At 39.8% G+C, this 24,153-nt stretch overlaps 4 protein-coding genes and 1 long non-coding RNA gene across 10 annotated transcripts; 3 read left to right on the top strand and 2 right to left on the bottom strand.

Moving 5' to 3' along the window:
* Positions 1–2,555: 2,555 nt before the first annotated feature.
* LOC113464420 (uncharacterized) lies at positions 2,556–3,778 on the bottom strand. The gene is made up of 2 exons (XR_003389274.1): positions 3,690–3,778; positions 2,556–3,611 (listed from the first exon to the last, which is right to left on the bottom strand). It is a non-coding gene; the product is annotated as an uncharacterized LOC113464420 (long non-coding RNA).
* A 160-nt stretch (positions 3,779–3,938) lies between these two features.
* LOC108625536 (estradiol 17-beta-dehydrogenase 11-like) lies at positions 3,939–14,006 on the top strand. Of its 3 annotated transcripts, none has more exons than XM_018025618.2 (8): positions 3,939–4,177; positions 5,665–6,097; positions 9,653–9,777; positions 10,134–10,244; positions 12,189–12,350; positions 12,421–12,503; positions 12,603–12,719; positions 12,809–14,006. In XM_018025618.2, exons 2-8 carry the CDS (start codon positions 5,869–5,871, stop codon positions 13,005–13,007), a joined length of 1,026 nt encoding a protein of 341 aa, XP_017881107.1. In that variant the 5' UTR covers positions 3,939–4,177; positions 5,665–5,868; the 3' UTR covers positions 13,008–14,006. The 3 variants fall into 3 exon arrangements, with proteins under 3 accessions (XP_017881107.1, XP_017881105.1, XP_017881106.1); XM_018025616.2 differs by having other exon boundaries at positions 5,658–6,097; XM_018025617.2 differs by lacking the exon at positions 3,939–4,177 and adding an exon at positions 4,408–4,577 and having other exon boundaries at positions 5,658–6,097.
* Positions 14,007–14,107: 101 nt separating this feature from the next.
* On the top strand, positions 14,108–19,238 carry LOC108625543 (integrin beta-nu). The gene is made up of 12 exons (XM_018025631.2): positions 14,108–15,565; positions 15,645–15,886; positions 16,226–16,511; positions 16,908–17,072; positions 17,170–17,628; positions 17,741–17,903; positions 17,962–18,128; positions 18,198–18,370; positions 18,434–18,633; positions 18,704–18,822; positions 18,895–18,986; positions 19,068–19,238. The coding sequence occupies exons 1-12, from the start codon at positions 15,410–15,412 to the stop codon at positions 19,210–19,212; spliced, it is 2,367 nt and encodes a 788-aa protein (XP_017881120.1). The 5' UTR covers positions 14,108–15,409; the 3' UTR covers positions 19,213–19,238.
* LOC108625545 (phosphatidylinositol 4-phosphate 5-kinase 8) lies at positions 19,135–20,461 on the bottom strand. Of its 3 annotated transcripts, none has more exons than XM_026814033.1 (5): positions 20,372–20,461; positions 19,846–20,089; positions 19,702–19,801; positions 19,450–19,636; positions 19,135–19,341 (listed from the first exon to the last, which is right to left on the bottom strand). In XM_026814033.1, the coding sequence occupies exons 2-5, from the start codon at positions 20,003–20,005 to the stop codon at positions 19,240–19,242; spliced, it is 549 nt and encodes a 182-aa protein (XP_026669834.1). In that variant the 5' UTR covers positions 20,006–20,089; positions 20,372–20,461; the 3' UTR covers positions 19,135–19,239. The 3 variants fall into 3 exon arrangements, with proteins under 3 accessions (XP_026669834.1, XP_017881123.1, XP_026669835.1); XM_018025634.2 differs by having other exon boundaries at positions 19,702–19,789; XM_026814034.1 differs by having other exon boundaries at positions 19,846–20,025.
* muc (dihydrolipoamide S-acetyltransferase muc) lies at positions 20,390–24,016 on the top strand. Of its 2 annotated transcripts, none has more exons than XM_018025633.2 (6): positions 20,390–20,687; positions 21,605–21,759; positions 21,829–22,226; positions 22,292–22,668; positions 22,743–23,042; positions 23,123–24,016. In XM_018025633.2, exons 1-6 carry the CDS (start codon positions 20,566–20,568, stop codon positions 23,250–23,252), a joined length of 1,482 nt encoding a protein of 493 aa, XP_017881122.1. In that variant the 5' UTR covers positions 20,390–20,565; the 3' UTR covers positions 23,253–24,016. The 2 variants fall into 2 exon arrangements, with proteins under 2 accessions (XP_017881122.1, XP_017881121.1); XM_018025632.2 differs by lacking the exon at positions 20,390–20,687 and adding an exon at positions 20,953–21,236.
* Positions 24,017–24,153: the final 137 nt, after the last annotated feature.

Here is a 24,153-nt window from a genome sequence, read left to right as displayed (position 1 = left end):
ACGATCTAGGTCACGCGGGTACTATTCTCCTACGAAAGTCAAGAAAGGTCGAGATACAGGAAAGTTTCCGAGATAGACAGATTTAGAACACAGTAGGGGGAACAGGCGGAGAAGCAGGTCTAATTACACGACAATCAGGTGTTGTGCATTGAACCAAATAAAAAAAAAAAGAATAATTATAGTAATAGTAATATCAAGTAGGAATGCGTCAAGAAACGAGAAACTGAGAAATGAAATAACTAAATTGGCAGCCCACTTGTTACGTTATTATTAACCCTTTCGCTACGAGCGCCTATTATAGTTGGCATCAATTAGATATCAAATATATAATTACATTCAGCAATATGCACACTTCGGCGCGATGCCCCGTTCAGTGGAATTATTTTGGGGCGGACTGCCGTAGCGAAAGGCCCAATGAATAAAGGGTTGTGGATGTCGATCTTGGTGATAATATTGATGCTTCCTAATTCTTTATCGCTAAAGGTCGTGTTGCGACATTCTCCAAAGGAGCATTCAGTCTCAAATTCTGTGAAAAATCCAGTTACTGTGTATTCATGCTGCAGTTTAATTGATTGAGTTGAACAGAAGAGAAGACTGAACAGAGAGAGTCCTGCCTCGAGATTGTTTGCTGGTATTTGAAATTATGATCGCCGAACAGTTCGCTCGCGTTAAAAAAATACATTTGTTAAAAGACCTTCGATCGTTATCGTTACAAGGGATGAATCACGTGTCATGGAAAGAAAGATTTGGTACAATGACAAACCGGCGTGACCGTCTGATTAGTTATGCGGCTCGTTGCTCCTCGCAATGAGCTGTACCTGAATTAATGAATAAATGAAATTAAACGACGGCTCTATTGTTGTCCTTTGAAATAGCCAGGACATAAGTTTCCTTTCGTCGTTTATGGCACTCAAGGATTAGCGCACGTGCGATGGAAACACGAGTGCAATTATGCGCAGGATTTCTTTAATAACATACTGTGCGTTTCGTTTTATTTTAGCTGAAAAAATTCCATGAGAATGTGAATTCGTTTCTTATCCTTAAGGATGTATAGGCTATACACTTAAACAATGCTAGAGTGTTGAATTTGCTATTATAGATTCCTATTACTATTAAAAAGCTACCTGCAAAATTTTAAAGCAATTCAAAGCCTGGAATTTTTGACGATNGGGTACCCCTTCAAATTTTGCGAAATTTTCGTTTTTTGCCAATAACTCCAAAACCGTTGAACTTACGGGAAAATTGCATCAGACCTTTTTTGTAGAGGACGACGAGATCTACAATTTCTGTATAACAGTTTTGCACTAGCGTTAATAGTTTACGAGTAATTCGCAAAAAACTGTTTTTTCGTTTTTCGTCAATAACTCGTAAACTATTAATGCTAACGAAAAACTGTTATACAGAAATTGTAGATCTCGTCGTCCTCTACAAAAAAGGTTGTATGCAATTTTCCCGTGTCTTTAAGGGTTTAGGAGTTATTGAGGAAAAACGAAATTTTTTTCCAAAAGTTCGCCGTTTCGACGCTGGGATGGTTGGATTTTGTCAACATCAATAAAATGCCAAATAATCATACTTAACTCGTTAAATACTAAAGTTAGAAGAAAAATGCGTAGAAACTTTCTTTGTAGAGGATGTCAAAGCCTACAACTTCTGTATAAAAAGTTTTTCGCCAGCGTCAATAATTAATTTGATATTTCCTGCTATACTTTTTAGCACGTAGCTATTTATTACTAGCATTGTTCTTCCGACGTCTGATTTCTTTTTAATTATAGGAAATGCATTTTTCTAAGGTACATAAACTTTTGGGATTGACTGTATAGCCAGTACATCCTACATCCTTAAATATGTAGCGGACTTCTAAGCGCGAAGTACTTCCCAACATGGAGGCGTCATCTTTCGTTGAGACATGAGTATTTCAAATGTACCGACGCGGTTCTTACTTCTCCTTTTAAACAGAAGGACAGTATAGAATGAATTACAAATAGAAATAGCAAATATTGCTTATTCCACTACGTTGATTGCAATCTGTCAACGCTTTATAATTAAAAGAGAAATGTGTAAATTAGACTATCTTGTTAACATTTATTAAACATCGAGGATATTTAGCATTAATATTGTATTATTAATATAAATATAATATAAATTCAAAAGCATTATGCATATTTAATTATCCCATAGATCGATAAGTTTAAGATGAATTCATGACATATGAGTAATAGCACGCGCGCTTGAAAGAAAAAGCTCCGAAGTGCCAATATTTGTACGCTTCCTTATTTACATGTTTAGTAATCGTCTGCTTGGGCAAAAAGTGGAATCTACTCGATGGCGATCATAGAGGTCTATTTTGCGCGGGTCTACTCAATGCGAATTTCAGTGAAAGTACACACTAACGTTAATTTCGTAATTCTTATTCTTTTAGACACCTCGAACTCCGAATGACGTTTTCACTTGGATCGGCGACCACTTCCGTGGGAGACACTTTGGCTAGCTGTCGACATGAAATACCATGGCGAAATTAATGATCAGTTTTCGTTAATAATTCGCAACGCTCCTTCTATTTGACGTCGCGGTGTTTATTTAAAATCGACGTAACTAGCGAACGATTAGAGTTCGACGCGAATTGGGATCTCCCGAATTCTGCGCTCGCTGGTCACTTTCACCCGGTCCGTAGTTTTGCTAGAACGGGAGAAAGATTTCTCGTATTCAAGTTCAATGATGGTTCCACACGTGGAATGTAACTTTCCTTTTCATCGAGATCTTTTGCTCGACGAACGATTTAAGAGCCCACCTGTTCAAACAGATCGACATCGCAAACAAATTCTCCCTCCGTTTAATGCAAATCTTTTAATGGATCGTGTATCCGTAATTCGTCTGATTAGATCAATTCTATTTCAGGACTTAATTATTTATAATTAAGTAGAGACGTATTCATCGTCCGATCATTTGTAATCGCAATGTCAGGTTGGGTTATCAAAATTACTACAAATGCGCTTATTTTTTATATAAATGCAAGGACACTTAGCTTGACGACGACCTGCCTTAATCGTGATTGTAACAACAATAAACAATTTTAATTATATAATTATGTTATCTGCTAGACACGTGTGTATTTTTAGGAAAAAGCGACTTCAAAATATATACTGAACAAGCGTACGACGCATCAACAACACGATTAAATTCTGTTGATATCATTAATTCTTAGCGTTGACCAATTTCACTTGTTTTGTACATGGCCATCGTTCCTGCCCGTCCAATATCTGGATCTCCTTGACATGAAGAATTCTGTCGCCATAATTTCAACAGAGATTCAACGAAGCTTTTTGTATTTCTCTTCAGAGGCGAACAACAATTATTTACGAAAACTTCGTTTTGCTCATCAATATTCCATCCGAGGCGGCTACTCTCTCCTTCGTTCGACTCTCGCTTGCACCGCACCGATTCTAACTCGACCGAACAATCCACGGTTTTGTATTTGCGTCGTGCGGTGCCGGTGTTCCAGTTCACAAATTGCACGAGTAACAAGCAATAATAGTACTGTACGATGTCATGGATCTACCAATGAACTTCTCGTCGTTGACGTCGGTGCACGAACCTACCAGACCTGTTGCTCGCTGAAAAAAGGGAGCATTAGGATTTTATAATTGAAATCTATCAATTAATGTTACTGTATCCAACATTATTGATATTACACTGCGCCAGTTTGTTAAATGCAAGTAATTAATAATCCATAGGTGAATCTTCGTGAATTACGCGTACGAAATTGAACGATCGGAAAGAGGAAATGGACGGCAATTGCGTGAGATGATCGAAGGAGAATAGCCAGAGTTGATCGATGCACTTGTTCGTTGTTACAATGCTTGATGTCTCGCGGTTGATGCGCGCAGACTGGCCGCATGCCGAAGATCGGCGGTCGAGAAGAGGGTAAAGGCGAATCGGAGCCGCGATTTCATTCAGTACACCGACGACCGTAGTGCCGGTAAGATCGACTTCGAATTCCCTTCTTCATTCGGTGTCCCGTAGACGACTTTCGCGCAAGTTGTATACGCTGTGCACACCTTTCTATCCGTGTTCCTCCGTACACCGGGGACGCGAGTGAATTCTCTAACGGGAACTCCACGCCGGAACAACTGTTTGCTACTTCCTTTTCCACCGATAGAACCACCGGATTTACGAACAGGTTTGTATTCAATATCACTTTTTATTTGAATTTTCTATTATTATTGCCAATTTACCCTCGCTCGGAATTGATAGCATAGAGAAGATACTTTCCGCCATCGTAAAATATTAACTAGAAGACAGCGGTGGACCTTGCACGAAGAGACTTTAAATCTGAGTACACAGAAATGTATATTTTTACTTACTCGCTTATACGCTGCGAAGTATGTTCGTAGCGTAAGTCAATAAAAATAGCGGCGAGGAAGACTTATAGCAGCCGCAAATTGAATTCGTGCATTGACGGCGTGGTGCGCTCAATACCTATCTATAGTCTGCCGCGAGACGGTTTTGAAAGTGGTACCACGTCTCTCGAATCGAGTTTCCTTATTGTGAGAAGAATTGTGCCACGATACCTGCTACTGGTATGTCCAATCGTTCATCTCGATGAACTGGTAATCGCATATCGTTTTTCCTTCTTAGCGATGTATAAAAAACATGTTTACGCGATTACGAATAGATATCACTTACATGCTATTTAAATTAGACGGTCGATACGATGATGTAAAAATCGGTCTATAAATTTGCAAATATTAATATAATTCATTGCGGTCCAGTAGATTAAAAAATCATATATTAATTATTTTTTTTATTTGAATAACAAACAAGGTAATAAATTGAAACGATTGACGACAATCGAGTGAATCGTCGACTATTATTAACGACGCGTCGGAGTAATTTTCCTCGCCCCGTGACGTCCTGTGCCGCGGTCTCGAATTTACAAACATTTTCCTGTAGTTGAGAAATATATGTAACCAGTTGTCGCGGAACAGAAATAGGATAAGACGATAGGATTTCGTTTCCCCTCGCTGCTAGCGGTTCCTCGTCCAACGCGCTCGGTTTTCACTCCGTAAACGAGAAAACGATCTTAACCGCGATCGTTCGAGTCTCAATTAAAAATAATTACTACACGGCGGGTGAAATTCGTGACTGATGATCGAACGTAAATTTTGCGTACCATTAGAAAGCTAATCGATACTGAGTATTCTTGCTTAGATCCGTTGTGACATCGGCGAACCAGGAAAATTGTGAGTTACGACGCATGAGTTTTGCAATTCTTTTATATAGGAAAACGAAACGTTTCCAAGTGTATACTTTTACTTTCGTCCGTTCAAAGATCGGTTGATTTCAAATGCTTGCGACGATTGTTCTCGTTTAACCCCGATATACTTTCCGTAACAACGAGATGAAAGTGATACCAAATTTGGAGAAAGCGTAGACTAGTTTCTATGACGACGTAACCATCGCATTATCAAAAAAACTACGATCGTTCGTATTAGTTATCATCCATTTCTCTAATCTAAATTTAGCTCATCGTAACTATAAGAGATAACGAATATACAGTCGCGGTAAACAAGTGCTTGGGTCACAAGTCTTTCTAATTTATTCATCCGGTTAAATCACGAAACGTTTAATAATAATTAATTAAGAAAATATTTTCATAGATTTCAGATAATCTTGAAACTCGCGAGGACGTCATTCGACCGTAGCAACGCCCTTCCTTTCTCCCCGAAGGGAAGATAGCACACACGCGTTGGAAGCGAGCTATGACATCCTGATCGATCGTCTTCGAATCCCAGAAGAGAGCCGCGGAAACGCATTACGTTCGGCACGGTTTTAGAAAAAAATTCGTTCTTGGCGAAAAACGCGAGAGCCATGTCGTTCCTCAGATCCGCCGGGGATCTGATCGGATTTCTGATCCTGACCGTAGTTTGCATCTTCGAGACGATCATCAAGATGTTCATCCCGACCAAATACAAGATGAAGAGCATCGCCGGAGAGATCGCTCTCGTTACGGGAGGTGGTGGAGGTCTAGGGAGGCTAATAGCTCTTAGGCTAGCCAATCTTGGCGCCATCGTAGTCATCTGGGACGTTAATAAGGCCGGTAAGTACAGTTTCAAATGAAACTTTTCAATGGAGTTTCATTACAATTAAATTATAAAGCGAAGATTAGACGAACTTCGAATCGGAAAGCGAAAGGAGAAATCTCCAAAAAATTTTGATAATCGTCTACAGGAGAGGAGGTCTTCACTTGTTGATTATAGTAAAAGCGTCGAGGGTGATTTCGGAGAAATCAGAGTTTCTTGATTTATAGTTAAACGGAGGTGGAGACTGGCAATGAGACGGTCTTTCAACTATCTTAATAACGATCGACCAGATCGCATAGCACGGCTAAGGATAGACAGCGACATATAATGAAACAGAGAACTCTCTAACCACGCTAATTCGTTTAGGATACGGGTTTCAGTAAACTATTGGTAGTGAGTGCGAAGTCTTGCGCGACGCGGTGCAGCTGCTCCTCGCGCATCGTTAATATTTGATACGTACGTACGAAGTCCATACTAGAATATCATTTATCTTCAACTCTATAAATTTAATATCTCACGTATATCGTGTTAAAAAAAGCTGGTGAATACAGACTTGTCGCAAATTCTTCTCCATCGACATCAATAATTCGTACTTCGGAAAAGTTTATAAGAACAAAAAAATGTTGCATTCAAAGAAGAATGTCCTTATCTAAATTAAATGACTTCATCCGACGAAAATACGTCATTTTATTTTAAGAATTCATTAGTAATCTCGCGAGACATGACATCGCGGTACAGATGAAGTAAAGTCATCTCTGTTCGTCATCGTGGATGAGCACGTAAACTTCTATGGAACGCGAAGTGATAAAAAGTTTGACGCAAACGTGAAGGTATCGACACGATTGGATTACCCACGATGTATAGCTTTAATTGGAATACGAAGGCCCCGGGATAATTAGAGTCGAACATCATGCGAATTGCTCTCGTCTCTCGAACATCCCAATTTCAAGGCCGTCGGACGCGTGTTCGGATTTCTGACGCGAATCAGACCTAGCACGCTCAATTTCTAAATGTCACGTCTCGTCGCGGCCTCGCTTTCGTCCCGGGCAGAATATAAAAATTGCGAGGAATCGGCTGGTCCGTCCTCGCGGTTTACACCTTCGATTACGAAAAGCAGCACTTTTCTAAATACATGCAGAAATAGCCATTTCTTCATTGCTCGGCAAATAGAATCTTGTTGATCGTCGTTCACCTAGTGTCCCCTCGCATTAAATAATTAAGTGGAATTACGCGTCAACCCAGGCTTGCGTTAGCGATTCACGAACACATAATTCACGATCTTACCTAAAAACTTGTCACGTTACCTAAAAACTTGTCATGCAAGTAATTTGTAAAAAGTTCGTACAATAAATTTAACACCAATTCTCTATAAAAAAAAAAGTATCTGAGACTCGTGGAGTATGTATCAATAATCACGATGGTATATGAGGCTGAGTAGTAAACGTGGAAACCGAATTACGTAATTTGACTAATCGGTCATAGTGATACCCGAAGGGATTCAATGAGTTGTGCAACTCTCGGTTAATCCCGAGTTTGGGCCGTGTTAATGACCCCAGAAAGGTCATCTCGAGAAATGGTAAGTCGACTTCCGACTGGCCTTCAGCGTTCGCTTGTTACGTGCTCCTCCTTACTTGATGGCACAATGATTCCGCACAAATTCTATCCTTGATGAATCAACAAACGCAAAAGCATGTACGTGGTAAAAATTTTTTTAAAAAACGAGTGATTTTGCGACTAGAAGATTGTGTTTATTATCTTAAAAAAGTATGTAAATACACGCCTGGAAGCAAGCAAGACTAAAGTGCAGCTGTTCAATTTGTTTTTAAAAAATCTTGTAAGATCAGTGATGTAGATTAATTCGAATGGAAGATAGAGCGATAGAAAATGAAAGATTTTACGGGAGATTAATTACTAATTGCGATTGAAAAGGGAAACCGTTTTTGGGGTTCGCCAACGCATAGGAAGCACGCGTGATGAATTTTAAGCGTCGGCAATCAGTAACTTGGTCATCGTGGTCAGAATACTGAACGGGTGCATTTATGTTATACAAACAGCCGAGCTAGACTGTAAACTGTGTTCTTTGCAACCGGAACACGTGTCGCTGAAAGTAAAGCACCGCATGACGAAAATTAGACAGTGTTACATACTTATCATGATTTTGGCTCGTGCATATCGATAAGTACTTATTGTTAGATACGTTAGCATTCGCAGCAACTGGAAATCAAATTATAGACAACATTTTTTCACAACAATCAATATTTATTTATTATGTAAAGATTAAGTGTAAAAAAACTTTCAAGCATTTATTTAGCAATTACTCAGGCTCTCGCAGGCAAAAATTGCAAATAAAAGTCATCCTTGGGAGAGTAGTCTGAAACAGGTTACGAGGGAAAGAGCAAAGTATAAGAATCTCAAGGCCATCTGCCGATATTAAATCTGGTCGATCGTCTGGCCTGAGCGAACTGAGTGATCTTGAGGTGGAAAAAATGTCGAATTCAACGCAACGGCCGAGTCTTTTTAAATTCGATAGTGGGTTCACGATTTCCACATCGGTCCTCATTTTTCTCCAATAGTTGCCACGATTTAGTAATTCTGCCTGAACACCGTGGCCCGGACCGAACGTGATTTCAATCGAAATATAGCGCGGAGGCGGTCAATTCGCTTGTCTGAGACCGACAAGAAATTGGAAACATTCGTTAAACTCTCTATGGAATATCTATATCTCGTACAACGTGGAGAACGGCATATCTCACGTGTTGCAATTATCTTTCATATTGTACGTGTACTACTTGGCCAAGTGAGCGCGACAGCCGACATATCCACGAGTTTCGACTTTCTACCCGCGCAAAGGTGTCCATCTCGATTCACCACAATCTCTACTTTTATAATTTATCAGTGACAAATCACAAACGGAACACGATTCATCTATGTATCATCTACTTGCGTTCTTGCGCATTGTTAATTGCACATCAATTAATCATCTTAAAAAATTACTTGCTTGTAATATATGCATAGATTAACGTGACTTGAACAAAAAACCTAGAAGACAGACTTGGCATTATTTATTCTCAATAAGTTTTTGCTAAGAAATAGCCGAACTCGTTACTTTCCGCAGACGTCAACAACGGAGCTTCTTTCTTAGTTAGACCGTGTCAAACTCAAAGCAGGAAATGCAATCGTGTGTTTCAGTCTTGTTTGCATGGATTGGCTTGTTGCGAAACGTGTTTATTGCAAGAAACGCGAATCATGTCTGTAACCCAATAAACAGAATCTCTTTTTCTCTCTCTTATCATATATGTGCAGTCGCTTTTCCTGTTTTCTTTAAATAGTTTTTCGAAAATAAAAAATATTCGCAACCTTGCTCGTATCAAGTTCTATAATGAAGTTGCAAGACCGTTGCATATGCCTACATGATATGCTATTACTAAGGATTTTAATTAATTCACATTTCACTCAGCTGTTATTTGCCGGAGTTAGAATTAATTTTAATATATCCTGCGAAAATGCGCGCTAATCTCCTTAATGAGACAGTCTGTTTGGAAAGTTTGTCGGCAGACCTCGTTTGATTCTAGGCCTCGAGGAGACGGTGAAGCTGGTACAAACCGCAGGTGGCACCTGTTACGGTTACGCTTGCGATTTATGCGATCGAGAGGATGTTTACAAGAAGGCAAAAATCGTCGAGAAAGAAGTTGGAAATGTGAGTAGAAAAATAAATCAGGTAATCACAATAAAATTAATTATTGAACATTGATGATACAAAAGTCTCTCCTGGTATGCCAATCACGTATCCGTTCAGTAGTTTTCTCGTCTTTTAGATTTTGAATTAGCTGCCTGTACTTATTATGAAACTACGAATGCATTAATTATGCTAAATATGTAAAGTAAAAAATATATATGTATAATTATGCTAAATATGTAAAGTAAATAATACACAATACGATACACTTAATTTATGAAAGATACATAAAATATGAAATACATTTTTATGATAATATGTGAATTCTTGTTTGCTTGTCGACAAAATGAAAGAAGAACGTTGAATTTTGTATATAGGTGACAATTTTGATAAACAACGCTGGCGTGGTGAGCAACACGAAGTTTCTGGATACGCCGGACAAACTCATTATCCGAACGATGGACGTGAACGTGATGAGCCACTTTTGGGTACGTCTATTATCTTCTGCAATTTATCTGACAGCGATACGCAACCAGCTATACAATTATCCTCAGGAATCCAAGTTTTATTCTATGAACGGGAACGTGTGCTACATACGCTACGTACATACAGGGTGTCCGCGACGAAGTGTTGTTATAACGTGTCTTTCAAGCGCGCGTGAACACAAGTTTAAACGCGAGCCCATCTTTTATCCATTAGAAGCCGACGTTGCATTAATACAACATTACCTTAGCAATCTCTGTTCGTCCTCGGATAAAGATGTTTTCAGCTTAACTCGACGCCCCACGCGTTTATGCATGTCGATGATGCCTGGATGCGAATGATGTCCCCGTAAACTTTCACTCTGTATCCCGTTACGCAGGCCGGACTCTCGTGACTCGCGAAATCGTGGCCATTTATAATTATTCTGGGATGAGAGGAGAAAAAGGTTTTAGAAGTAGCGTTTGACGGCCGATGTCGTCATATCGACGGAAGAGTATTTGCGGTCCTCGGCGATTATTATCATCGGCCGTTCGTAAGAGGAACGACACTGCGGTAGGTGCGATTGCTTTTTCGACCGCGTGTCCGAGCGTTGCGGCAAACGAGTATTATGCTGGTACTATCCCACACGCGTTCGGCAAGCGTGCACCGCGTGTATGTGTCGCAACTTGCGAATACCGCAGAGACTGCATCTATTCGGCCGACCGGTTTTCCAACCTGACCAACAGCAACGGGTCCTAAACGGAGAGAACACTGCATACGTAGGGGTACAGGAATGCCTCTCACCCGGTTTCTCGTTATAAACCGGCGACTCGAACGTTTGAGTTTCGTATGCAGTATACTCGATGGACTTGAACCCGAGATTCCATCAAATGTTTGACTTCTAATGCCAATGTAAAAACCAAATCGTTTTAAAGGTAAACCGTTGCGTAGCACGCTAGTCGAGCGTGGATTTGGAACACGAAGGACGAAAATTATAGCGTGCCGCGCGGAGAATACCGATTTCGCGATCCGCGTTTCGTCATCGTGTCGCGCCGGTTTAATGGCAATATCCATACAATACAACGAGAGAAATGAAATTAAAAGAGAAGGCGAAATAAAGCCAAGGTCCTCGAGATATTTCACGATTCCATTTTTTCGGCTCGCTCAAAAGGTCACGCAGCCCGTTATATAGTAAAGAAGTACATACAGTGAGACGGGGATTGTGTATCGCAAGAACTTTCAGAAGTAGGGGCAGGTATTACAACCGTTTTAAACTTTGCTCGGAATCGACAACGCGCGTTTTTACTTTCGAAAGTGAAAACTAGAGGAACCACGAGGGAGAAAATAGAGTGGCGGTAAGTGGGTTAACGGGCTCGCAAGGAGCGTGGACCTCTTGCCGCATCCGATGTCACGGTCGCTCGTCTCGGTAGGACTTCGAGCCGGCCCCCTTCTCTCCGGCACTCCGCGTTCGCGACTCTCGTGTCGTTTTCGTCCTGTGCTCACAGTTCAGCCAGAGTCTATTTGCACATGGTTCAACTCGTGTTACGATTATGTTTGCTGATGTTAATGACTTGTAGATATTATATACAAACACATCCGTCGAAGAAGCTCCGGAATGAGTCTAGCATTTACCTTCCTGCAGCTGGAATCTTCCTTGTTCAATTAACTAACAGCAAATCGCATAAATAATTCGATTATCCGAGATAATGAATATTAATGCTTAGCAGCTTTTTAACAAGTTCATTTTGCATTAGCTAGACAGGATTGAATAAATATGTTAATGAAAATGATAAACAGTTGAAGACGATGAATGGATTTTATGTATTTACCACAAAATTTTGTAGAGGATATCAAAAGTTGAATGCACGTGGCAAATACTTGAATGATGAAACTACATCCTATCCGTCAAACAGATGACAACATAAGAGTTTTGTCTTGCTTATTTTGTCATCAATTATTTTTTTTTTAAGACGACGAAAGCGTTTCTGCCTGCTATGAAGGAGAGTAACCACGGACACATCGTTAGCATCGCCAGCTTGGCCGGGCACATTGGGGTGCCGATGTTGGTGGATTATTGCACATCCAAGTTCGCAGCTATCGGATTCGAGGAGGCCCTTCACATGGAGTTGGCGGTAAATGAAATATTTTTCAATTCAAGGGACTGTGTATTAATGATGTCTCGATGCGACGCGTGTTTCACAGGCTGAGGGTTACAACATCAAGACGACGGTGATATGCCCGTTCTTCATTCGAAGCACCGGCATGTTCGGAGACGTGTCGCCCAGGTGAGAGACAAGACTTTTGTTTGCTGGCTCGACTGCATAAGTAACATCTCGCTACCAGCAGTTTATTTATTTTCATCCGTTTACCCTTGCGTTCTTCAGATTCGTGCCGAAGCTCAGCCCGAACGAAGTCGCGGATAGAATCATTACGGCTATCAGGTGCAACGATAAAATAGCAGTGGTTCCTGGTTACCTTTACATCCTGCTCGTTTTGAAATGGTAATTAGAATTTTATATGACGTTATTTTAAGAAAAGTTTTAGAAATCGTAACTAAATTTTTTTGTAAATCTTAATTCGATATTTTCAGGGCCTTCCCATGGGCCTGCGCGGGCATGTTCATACGAGGTTTAATGTCAAACTCCACGAGTTGCAATAATTCACCGAAACAGGTCGAGAAACCAAAAGCCGATGAGATCATTCCCACCAAAATATCCAAGGACTTCGATACCTCGGTTATCCATCAAGAACTGACTAGACGTATTTCCAGTTCCGAGAGGAAACCCTAATTCATATCTAAAATGTTAGTGTCCACGATTTAACAGATAGATACGCATGTAAGTAATTTAAGAGAAAAACTCGGAGTACGTAACGATCATTGCGAAACGCGCAACAAAAAACTGGTTTCTAGAGGTATACGCCTTAACATCGGCTGCGCGCGAATGCGCACGGCCAGCGCGGCGGAAAGGTCTCCAGACTAAATGAATGCGCGGGTGCTAAATCCACTTGAAAAGGTCGACCAAATCTTGTGGAACCCGATTCGCCGGTTTGTTTATCCTCCAGCGCGCACCAGATAATAAAAAGGACCTTTCCAAGTGGATTTTTGATTGATGCGCTGCCGCGCATTGCATAGATCTGTAGTCGGCCTTACAACTTGTATTATGTAGAACGTGTCGAAGAAAAAAGCTGTTATTCATAGTGGTGAATCGTTACGCAAAAATTAAACGGATCTCGTTGAACGAGAAGTGGAAAGTGTTAGAATTATATTTCACAGGGACACGTATCTGATTGAGAAACAGCAATTAAGGTTTTTTAAGAGCCCAAAGTTCTCTTTGCGGAGCGGAGGCAGCGTTTGCAGAATGTACAAATGAATAAAACAATAGTATACGCGCCTCTGCGATGTAGGAAACAGTGACGCGAGTGAATATATTTTTTAAGACACGCGCTGGAACTTAATCGTGATCGAGCGCAGCACAATTTCAATTTATCGTAATGAGGTTCCACATTTAGTTATTTCAGCGGTACGAGTAAGAAACACTGGGTCCAAACGACGCAGGTACAATTTTTGTAATCGGTATGTGATACGAGTAATTGTATGTACTGTAAGATAGGGATAGCGTAAGCATCTATTTTCATTTGCAATTTTTTTCAACATTGTGGTTGCAGAGAAGAATAAACAAAAGTATGTACATATATTTATCGAGACCGAATGTAATAAAATCGACGAGTTGTCCGGCGGACAATTCGCAACAAATCGTCATGCAAGGGAAATAAAGTCTGTTGTGTAATTTGTACTTGTTTGACCCAATTCAACTACCGATTCGCGTAAAACGCGATGCTCTTGTTTCGGCAAGTAGTACGCAAGTGCCATAATGTCTTGTCCGATACTTACGAACGATTGTTTTATAAATGAACGTTTTAATAAAACTACGTTTCCCAATCTTCGAGGATCCATTCCCTTAAGCTCGTGTGGAACAGATTTCTTTTCAATATAAATGAGTGGCATGCGGCGGTGATTTATAATAGACACGGATGTAAAGCGTTGGAAAACCGGTCTACAAGTTATGTCACCAACTGATAACGTGAAACGCTAGCTTTATGGGTGGAACTATTAGTACACATGATTGTACTTTTTTTACTCATTCTACTTACTGTGTCAACGAAATACAGCGATAATTAGACAATACGCGGCTACGCGTTGCACAAACGTTACACAGCAGCCGCATTAGCGTTGACAAGCTATTAGTTATAAGGGACAGTTCGTGTCATTCGAGTTCCGTTGCTTTTTAATTCCTCGACAAAGAAAACTTATTTGAAATTCCTATTAATCATCACGAATTGCGATACGCGTTCGTCATCGAGATACACTTTAATGGATCGTCATGCTTTCCGTTTCTGAACGAATGAATATTGAACATAGGAACATGGATGGACTGTCAAATCCAAAGATGTTCTCAAGGCTGAGTCGAACAAAACCGTATTCCTTTTAGCATAATTTCCAGACAATATAAAGAACAGACAATGAACAGAAGAGAGGACAAGAGCCAAGGAATCGCATAAGATACTTGCGACATCGCGATGCTCGGAAACTGGGTCGTTGTTTAATGCATAATTTCTATCGTTATTTCCTTATATCGCTAAGGGACACCTTGTACATAGCAATGCCGATATTGTCTATCAGACAGATGCATGTGACACAACGAACAATGTTAGCTCGCGACTAGAACACGCGTCCACGATATAGTATCAGCCTCGATGTCGATCTACACATAACGGGATTTAGCGTTCGCAACTCGCGAATAATATTTATTTGTTAATATGTCGTGATTTTTCGAAACTGAATAACTCCTGAAATTGTATTAGCTCGAAACGGTTTCCTGAGATCGGCCAGGATTCACCAGATTGATAAAATCGAGTGTTTATATTGCGAAGCGATATCGGATCAACCGCGATCTTCTATCTCATTTTTACCGGTAACGTCGTGTATCGTTATCATAGTACAGATAACAACAGTCATGCCGGGACTCTATCTTTGCCGATTGCGTCAGCTGCGTTTAGAATCCGTTTCGAATTCGTCGCGAAAATAGAAGAACATCCTTGGATACATGAATTAACGATTCGCCCGCAGAGAATAGAGATAGCGTTTACATTTAGTTATTAATTTGAATTTGGCTTTCATCGGTTCGCGAGAATGAAGTACTTGAAGGTGTTATTTCTTGTTTTACTGTGCCGTGAATGGGAAATGTCCGACGCCGTAGACCCGAAGATCCTGGCGCTGTGCATCTCTCAAAATTCATGCGAGAATTGTCTCCAAGCAAGTAACTCTTGCGCTTGGTGCAGCGATTGGGTAAACGTCCCAGGATTTCTATTAAATTGGACGTCGCGTGTAGTGAGATTCGAAGTCGTCCTGTTTAATTCATTTTCAGGATTATACGAATTCGGCTATCGAAAAGCCCCGATGCAACACGTTGGAGAGGCTGAAGCAGTTCGGTTGTCCGTCAGAAGAAATTCGTACCACTCCTTCGGGATCGGTAACGCTCCTCGAGGACACTGACTTTCAGGACATGGAACCGGAACGAATACCGATACAATTGAGACCGCAGAGAATAAAAGTCAGAATTCCGTCCCACGTCGAGGTCGAGATTCCAATTCGTTATCGGCTGGCTAAGTACGTTTGTTTAACTGATAACGCAAACCTTTTTCGGAAATAGCGCGGTTAAGATCGCGGAAACACGAAACGCACGTTTTATTTTTTATCTGAATCCGATTTCCAGTTACTTCATTATATACTTAGAATGAAATTCAGGATATATTTTTAGTGGTACGATTTCTTTTCGCGCTGTACAACTGCGATGTTTGCGTTTGTTTATCCTTATTCTTAGAATTAAATTAACGACGACAAGTATACGACCGTAGTAATGACGCGCGGGAACATGTCGCTCATCTGCACCGCGTATTCGGTAAACGGGTTTCAGATATAAATTTTATTAAACTTCAATCGATTTAGAAATTATCCTCTGGATCTCTATTATTTGATGGATCTGACATGGACAATGAGAGACGACAAAGAAACCATGGTTAGATTGGGATGGAACATGAGCCAAACGTTAGGCATGCTCACCAACAATTTTCGTTTAGGCTTCGGTAGCTACGCGGACAAGCCTGTGATGCCGTTCGTTTTCCCAGGGCAAGAGGAAAATCCCTGTAAGGGCATGCACTCCACTTGTTCTCCTGTCTACTCTTACTGGCATCGTTTGCCACTGACCAACGACATTGAACAGTTCGTCAAAAAAGTACGAGCAGAGAATTGTTTAAGGATGTATTGGCTATACAGTCAATCCCAAAAGTTTATGTACCTTAGAAAAACGCATTTCCTATAATTAAAAAGAAATCAGACGTCGGAAGAATAATGCTAATAATAAATAGCTACGTGCTAAAAAGTATAGAAGGAAATATCCAATAAAGTATTGACGCTGAGGAAACATTTTTTTTTCAAAATTGCGAAAAATGCTTCAAATAAAAGTTGTTTTCCTTCTTACTTCGATATTTAACGAGTTACGTATGATTATTAGCAATGTTCTTCCGACGTCTAATTTCTTTTTAAAAAATGCGTTTCTAAACTTTTGGGATTGGCTGTATAGCCAAAACATTTTTAAAAGCAGCGAGAATCGAACAAAATTGGCTTTCAGGTGGACAGCAGCTCAGTGACTGGAAACGCAGACAACTTAGAAGGGGGGCTGGATGCGATCGCCCAGGCGATCATTTGCACTAAACAAATCGGTTGGGGACACTATGCGCGGAAAATTATATTAGTAGCTACCGACGGATTTTTACACTTTGCTGGCGATGGAAAGGTAACGAAAAGTATTTATAATAATATAACAAACATGCATATATGTACGTGTCGTGTACTTTATACAAATACTTCGAAACTTTGGATAATGCGATTAGCTAGGCGGTGTCGTGAAACGGCATGATTTCAAATGCCATCTCGATGAACGTGGGCTGTACACTCAGTCCACGGAATTCGACTACCCTTCCCTGGCGGAATTGTCACGGTTATTGCAACAGAATAAAGTCATTGTAATATTCGCCGTAACGGAGGATCGACGCAACGAATACGAGCACATCGCCAAATTGTTGAGGGGCAAGGCCAATGTCGGGACTCTGTCCTACGACAGTTCAAACATCCTGGACATCATCAAGAGCGCTTATCACCAGATCACTTCGAAAGTGATTTTGCACGATAATTCGACGAGCCCGCTACGAGTGAAGTATCTCTCCAATTGTGGGAATGAGAACACTCACGAGTGGAACACTTTCGAATGCGATCACATAGAAGAGGGAGAGGTGTACGATTTCAAAGTTGTTCTGTCTTTTGACAAGTGTCCGGAGGATCAAAATCTGCGGGTATCTACAACGATTTAACTTCTCTATCCTATTCGAAAAAGTTAAGCCAGTACCAAAAAGAGAAGAATAACAGCAATAACGCAGTTGTACTACTGATTGTTGATTATTTCAGAAACAGACAGTCGTAATCGAGGATGCTTTAGCTTCTGAACTGTCTAAAATAGTGATCGACGTTGAACTCCTCTGCGGTTGCAATTGCCAAGATTCGAAAAGTTCTCGCTGCGATCATGGGACAAACGAATGCGGCATTTGCAAATGCGACTTCGGTTGGTCAGGTAAGAGGAACGCGAAAGTCGAACACTTCCTTCCTATTGAGAGTTCCTTAAATCTTAGGGGAAACTTGCGATTGCAATGAGAACTTATCGCTGAACAACGTGCAGCAATGTATAGACGGGAACTCGTCGAAAATTTGCTCGCAGAGAGGCGACTGCGTTTGCGGCAAATGTTTCTGCGATGAAGGGTACAAAGGAAAATTTTGCGAATGTTCCGCATGCGACAAGGTGATTCAAATTGCATCAGTCTCTCAACAATTTGAATAAAACGTTAGGAATTAAAATTTGTTTCTACAGGTCGACGGAATCGAGTGTGCGAACAAGGGCACTTGTCAATGCGGTGTTTGCCAATGCATAGAAGGCTGGGAGGGAAACGCCTGTCAATGTCCATCGACGGATGACCTCTGCATAGCGCCGGGAAGTAAAGAAATTTGCGCTGGTCATGGATATTGCGACTGCGGAGAGTGTCGGTTGGTGTTTCTTTTTTAACTTCAAAATAAATTAATTTATTAATAGACTTAAATATTGACCAGGTGCAACGTGACTGCATCAGATGGATTATATTATCGAGGCACCTATTGCGAGTCATCCATCAGCGCTGGTTATAGTGCCCTTTGCGTCGTTTACAATGAGTGTGTTAACGCCACTGTTGAGGAGCCGGAAAAGGCCGCTGAACTTTGTCGAACAAATATTACCACTTATAACACCGTAAAAGTAAAGTCTGTCAATAGAGGTAAATTGGTAGAATTCATAATTCGAATTACACACGAAGCAGTGGTTGAAATAATGTTTGTACGCTTTAGGAGACGAACATTATTGTTTCTTGAAAACAGTGAAGGATGAGAGAACCACCTGTGTTATACACTTTGTGTACGAATTCCAGAAAGATAATCACGTTGTTACTTTGAAAATTCAGGATAAGGTATGAAATAGATATAGCGACAGTTTACAGATACATAAAGTAGCTTTTTAATAAAATTGTGAATACATTTAGATCTGTAGCACAGCCCTAAACAAAGCAACAGTGTTATCCGCGATCGCTCTTTTGATAGTCGCATTAGGAGTCATATGTTTGTTGATTTGGAAGTAAGAAACATTTATGTGCAATAAAACTATAATTTATTAGCACCAGATATTATTTATGAAATGAGCATATGTGGTACATAGGGCTTGGACAACGATTCAAGATAAAAAGGAGTGGGAAAAGTTCCAAAGAGACAGGAAGAAAACTATATTCAGTTCGAACACTAATCCTTTATTCAAATCGGCTGTCACTAAATTCACGGTTCCTCAGCAGTTTAAAAAGGATTAGAACAACTCAATGTTAATTTATGTCGAATTAATTGTGCTCGCTTTTATTCAAAGATTCAGTGGAATGCGTGACGCTTTGATCGAGCAACATGCCGTTCCAGAAGTGATTTCCAGGAGAAAAAGTAATCGACTGCAACAATGACGCGAAAATTTTCAAATATATAAAATATTTTAAATTTCTCGATGCATGTAAATTTTAGATTTTTCACAATAAAATAATTTTTGTAAAACTTTTTACATCTTTCGAAATATTTTCAACCATCCATGCAAATCCAAGAGGTTCCCGGAAAATAATATTTGTGAAGGGAACGTTATTTTGCCAAACAGCTTCGATGGAAGATCCGTCGGGAAATAGGTAAGTTCCGGATCCATTCATAGTTCCGTTCGAATCAATCCTGCCTCGATACTGAGCGTCGTTGTTATACCTCCGATAATGAATTTAACGGGTATTAATTTATTTAATCTCAGATAATCGAATAATCTTCATTACTTGACATAAATGTCAGAATCAGCAAAACAATCCTCGTCCCAACCGCCGCAGTAAACGTCAAAATTATCAGTAATGTAGCTTCCTGTGCCTACATGAAAAACTGAATTGGCAAAACTTAAAATATAACGTTTTACAGAAAATTACCATGTTTAGTCAAGTAAAAGCGATTAGGAATCGTTTTATATTCTCCATCGTAAACGTCCCCATTGAAAAAAGTAAATTTTCCGACTTTGGGCTCTTCGCTTTCAACGATATTGTCAAGATTATCTGATTTTACTGGTCTGCTGGCCACACGTTTTTTCATTTTCCATCGGCTCTTCTTTCCTTCGTATAATGGATTCAAAACTAAAGTTCATCAAGACGCCGTAGGCGCGTGTCGTTTACAGCGCTGAATGAATCAGTATTTAAGTGTAGGTGTAGATATGTATACAAGCGCCCGTGCAAAAATCAGACTACTCCGTTCAGCGAATCACAGCATGCGCTCAATTTGATCAATGACATCGTTGATCGTTCACTAGATAACCTTTACATAAACTTCTAATTTCGTTTTCAATGTGAAGACGATTTTGTACTCCGTTTTATTTGCTATTTTTATATATTTTTTTTTATAAATCCCGTGATCCGCGTGAAAAATGGTCCATGCTTTTGAGAACTAGCTTTAAATCTGTACCCACGTGACCTTGCAGACGACCTCTAATTCGGTATCATCGTCGTCCGTTCCTGGTCTGTGTTTTACGATAACCCCTACATCATTGACACGTTTAGGACACGTTTCCCGTCCAGAGTGTCCAAGTGTAAAATTCGAATTACTTTGTGACTCCGCTACGAAAACCAGTAGTACAGAGTCCTCGAACCATCCGAGATATGATACGAACGACGACGAATCTACGTAATGAATTGGCACGAGCAATACTAGGAAGTTCCGTGCGCACGAATACTGTAAGATCCGTGGTGATACGATGTCTTCACAGAAAATATTTGCAAAGGTAATTCGTTCTCCGTTCGCTGACTATTTTAAACATTTCGACGTCTTCCGGTCAATCTTTTCGTCAGGATTTATTATTAAGGTTACCTTAATGTTCTTAAAGTAACTAAGGATACCTGGATGTTCCTCCTATCTATCCTTTCTGCAAAGTTCAACAATGTATTTTTTAGACCTGTCGTTACCCAACGCATATGTTAAAATTGTTGTACACTTTCGTTCCTCTTTCTTAACAGAACAACATTGTTACAATGCTTAATAAAATTCGGTATCATCGTCGTCCGTTCCTGGTCTGTGTTTTACGATAACCCCTACATCATTGACACGTTTAGGACACGTTTCCCGTCCAGAGTGTCCAAGTGTAAAATTCGAATTACTTTGTGACTCCGCTACGAAAACCAGTAGTACAGAGTCCTCGAACCATCCGAGATATGATACGAACGACGACGAATCTACGTAATGAATTGGCACGAGCAATACTAGGAAGTTCCGTGCGCACGAATACTGTAAGATCCGTGGTGATACGATGTCTTCACAGAAAATATTTGCAAAGGTAATTCGTTCTCCGTTCGCTGACTATTTTAAACATTTCGACGTCTTCCGGTCAATCTTTTCGTCAGGATTTATTATTAAGGTTACCTTAATGTTCTTAAAGTAACTAAGGATACCTGGATGTTCCTCCTATCTATCCTTTCTGCAAAGTTCTCCAACAATGTATTTTTTAGACCTGTCGTTACCCAACGCATATGTTAAAATTGTTGTACACTTTCGTTCCTCTTTCTTAACAGAACAACATTGTTACAATGCTTAATATAAGTTAGTATTTACCCAAAGATACCAATTAAATATAAATTTCACGTTGTCTTCAAAATTTAGATATTTCTTAGAAACAAAATAATCTTTTCTTTATTTGATATACAGAATTCAGGTTCACAATACCTTAAGATTTACGGTGACTCCATGGAAGCAGCACTTGAGGTTTTATGCAGATTTTCCAGAACATATCAAAATACAGCTTCCTGCATTGTCTCCTACTATGGAGACTGGCACCATTATCAGTTGGCACAAAAAGGAAGGTAGGTTGAAATGTTATAGTCTGTCTAATAGAAACGATAGTAATCTTGGACTTTAAAACTTTAATTCAGGTGAAAAACTGAATGAAGGTGATTTGCTTGCTGAAATTGAAACTGATAAAGCGACAATGGGGTTTGAAACACCAGAAGAAGGCTTCTTGGCTAAGATTTTGGTACCTGCTGGAACAAAAAATGTTCCCATTGGCAAACTAGTTTGTATAATTGTCCCAAATGAGGGTAGCGTTGCTGCCTTCAAAGAGTTTAAAGATGATACTCCAGCTGCTGCTGCTCCTCCTCCACCACCACCACCAGCTGCACCAACACCGTCGACTCCTCCACCATCTCCAGTAACTCCGCCCGCACCTGCAGCGCCTGCTGCTCCAAAACCACTGCCAACTCCATCAGGAGATAGAATATTTATTAGTCCTTTGGCTAAAAGACTTGCTGCTGAAAAAGGTCTCAGTTTGCAGGTAAAAATTGAAGCTAAAAATTTAACAATTATACAATAATTTTATTGTAACTAATTCTCTTGTAGGGTTTAAAAGGTACAGGATTGTTTGGATCAATAACAGTCAAAGACTTAGAAGGTGCCCCAGCAGCTGTGGCAGGTGCTCCACTTGGAGTACCGGGGGCAGTTCCGGTAGGAATGGAAGGAATGGACATTCCTGTGTCCAATATTCGCGCAGTAATCGCAAAACGTTTGCTAGAAAGCAAGCAGACTATTCCACATTATTATCTAACTATCGACGTGAACATGGATGCCGTCCTGGAAATGCGGCAGCAATTTAATAAAATGTTGGAGAAAGAAAAAGTGAAACTTAGTGTAAACGATATCATTGTTAAAGGGATGGCTATGGCTTGTAAAAAGGTGCCTGAGGGTAATAGTGCTTGGTTGGGAGAAGTTATTAGACAGTGAGTTATTCTTCTTCTGAGACCTGATAAATCTATATAATCGACCGAACTAAATTTGTATCCTCTCCCTTCAGATACAATAATGTTGATGTAAGTGTAGCAGTAAGTACAGAAAATGGTCTAATCACGCCAATAGTATTTGGTGCGGACTCAAAGGGTATAGTTCAAATTAGTAAAGATATAAAAGTTTTGGCCGCGAAAGCGCGGGATGGAAAATTGCAACCACAGGAATTTCAAGGTGGAACGATCACTCTATCAAATCTAGGAATGTTCGGCATTAAGAACTTCTCTGCCATCATCAACCCTCCACAATCGATCATTCTTGCCGTGGGTACGACAGAGGCGAGACTAATACCTGCCAAGAATGAGAAAGGGTAAATACACTACATTCCCTCAAAGTACATCGTCACTTAACAATTTATACTTCATTGTCCATTCGTTAATTTTCTTCCAGATATATTGTTTCTCAATTTATGTCTGTCACTGCCAGTTGCGACCATCGTACTGTGGACGGCGCAGTAGGCGCTCAATGGTTAACTGCTTTTAAAGCCTTCATGGAGAACCCAACGTCAATGCTATTGTAGTAAATTCATCCATTGGTGTCAATGGGGTAGTTTTGAACATGTGCAAATTAAACTGAAAAAGAAAAAAGATTGTTTTGTTCAGGTACGAAAGGTGACACTGCGTCTGTCCTGTATATCTGTGTACAGTGAAATGTCAAAGTATATTAATTTTACGCATTTCGTGGATCTTTCATAGATTCAAATTACCACGGGCACTTTTTATTTCTTTTTATGCAAAAAGGAAATCGTCATTACGGTACAATTTTAGTGTCATGTATGTGACACTAAAACGTTATTAGGCCGAATTTTTACCTATCCTGTTGCAGAAATTTTATACATGTGGTTTTTCATTGAGTGTAAAGTAAAGAACACGTTCACTTCCTCTCTCTCTCTCTCTCCCCCTCTTTCTTTTCCTGACAATTGATGGGAATTATCTAAAAAAAAGAAGGAATGATTTCCTTCAATCGAAAATCTTACTTTATTATTCATATGAAAAATCACAATTTTTCCAGTAGCAATAGTCATGGCCAAATGTAAATATGTGTATTTATGAAGTAATAAAATGGCCATTATATATTGCAACGAATTTACTTTTTACTTAGGAAAAATTATTTGAGAGATAAATACGTCGAAAATGTTTATAGTAAATAATATACATAAATGTACATGATATTTAATAAATTGTATCTTACAAATCCATCATCTGGATCTTTGTTGCACGTGATACTTAAAGAAATGAAGTATTACGTAATTGTTATTTGTGAGAATATATGTATGAAGTGCCACCTTCCTGCTTTTCATTATTCGTAACACTTCCAAATTACATGTATTGGTAAACTATGCGTACAAAGAGGATTCTAAAATATCTAATATACCCTTTATATATATATATATATATATATTCCTCATAAATTATCTGAAT

Source organism: Ceratina calcarata, unplaced genomic scaffold (assembly GCF_001652005.2).
Source record: "Ceratina calcarata isolate Rehan_Ccalc_2016 unplaced genomic scaffold, ASM165200v1 scaffold363.2, whole genome shotgun sequence".
In the NCBI taxonomy this organism is placed as follows: Eukaryota; Metazoa; Arthropoda; class Insecta; order Hymenoptera; family Apidae; genus Ceratina; species Ceratina calcarata.
This window is presented reverse-complemented; position numbering and strand designations above follow the sequence as displayed.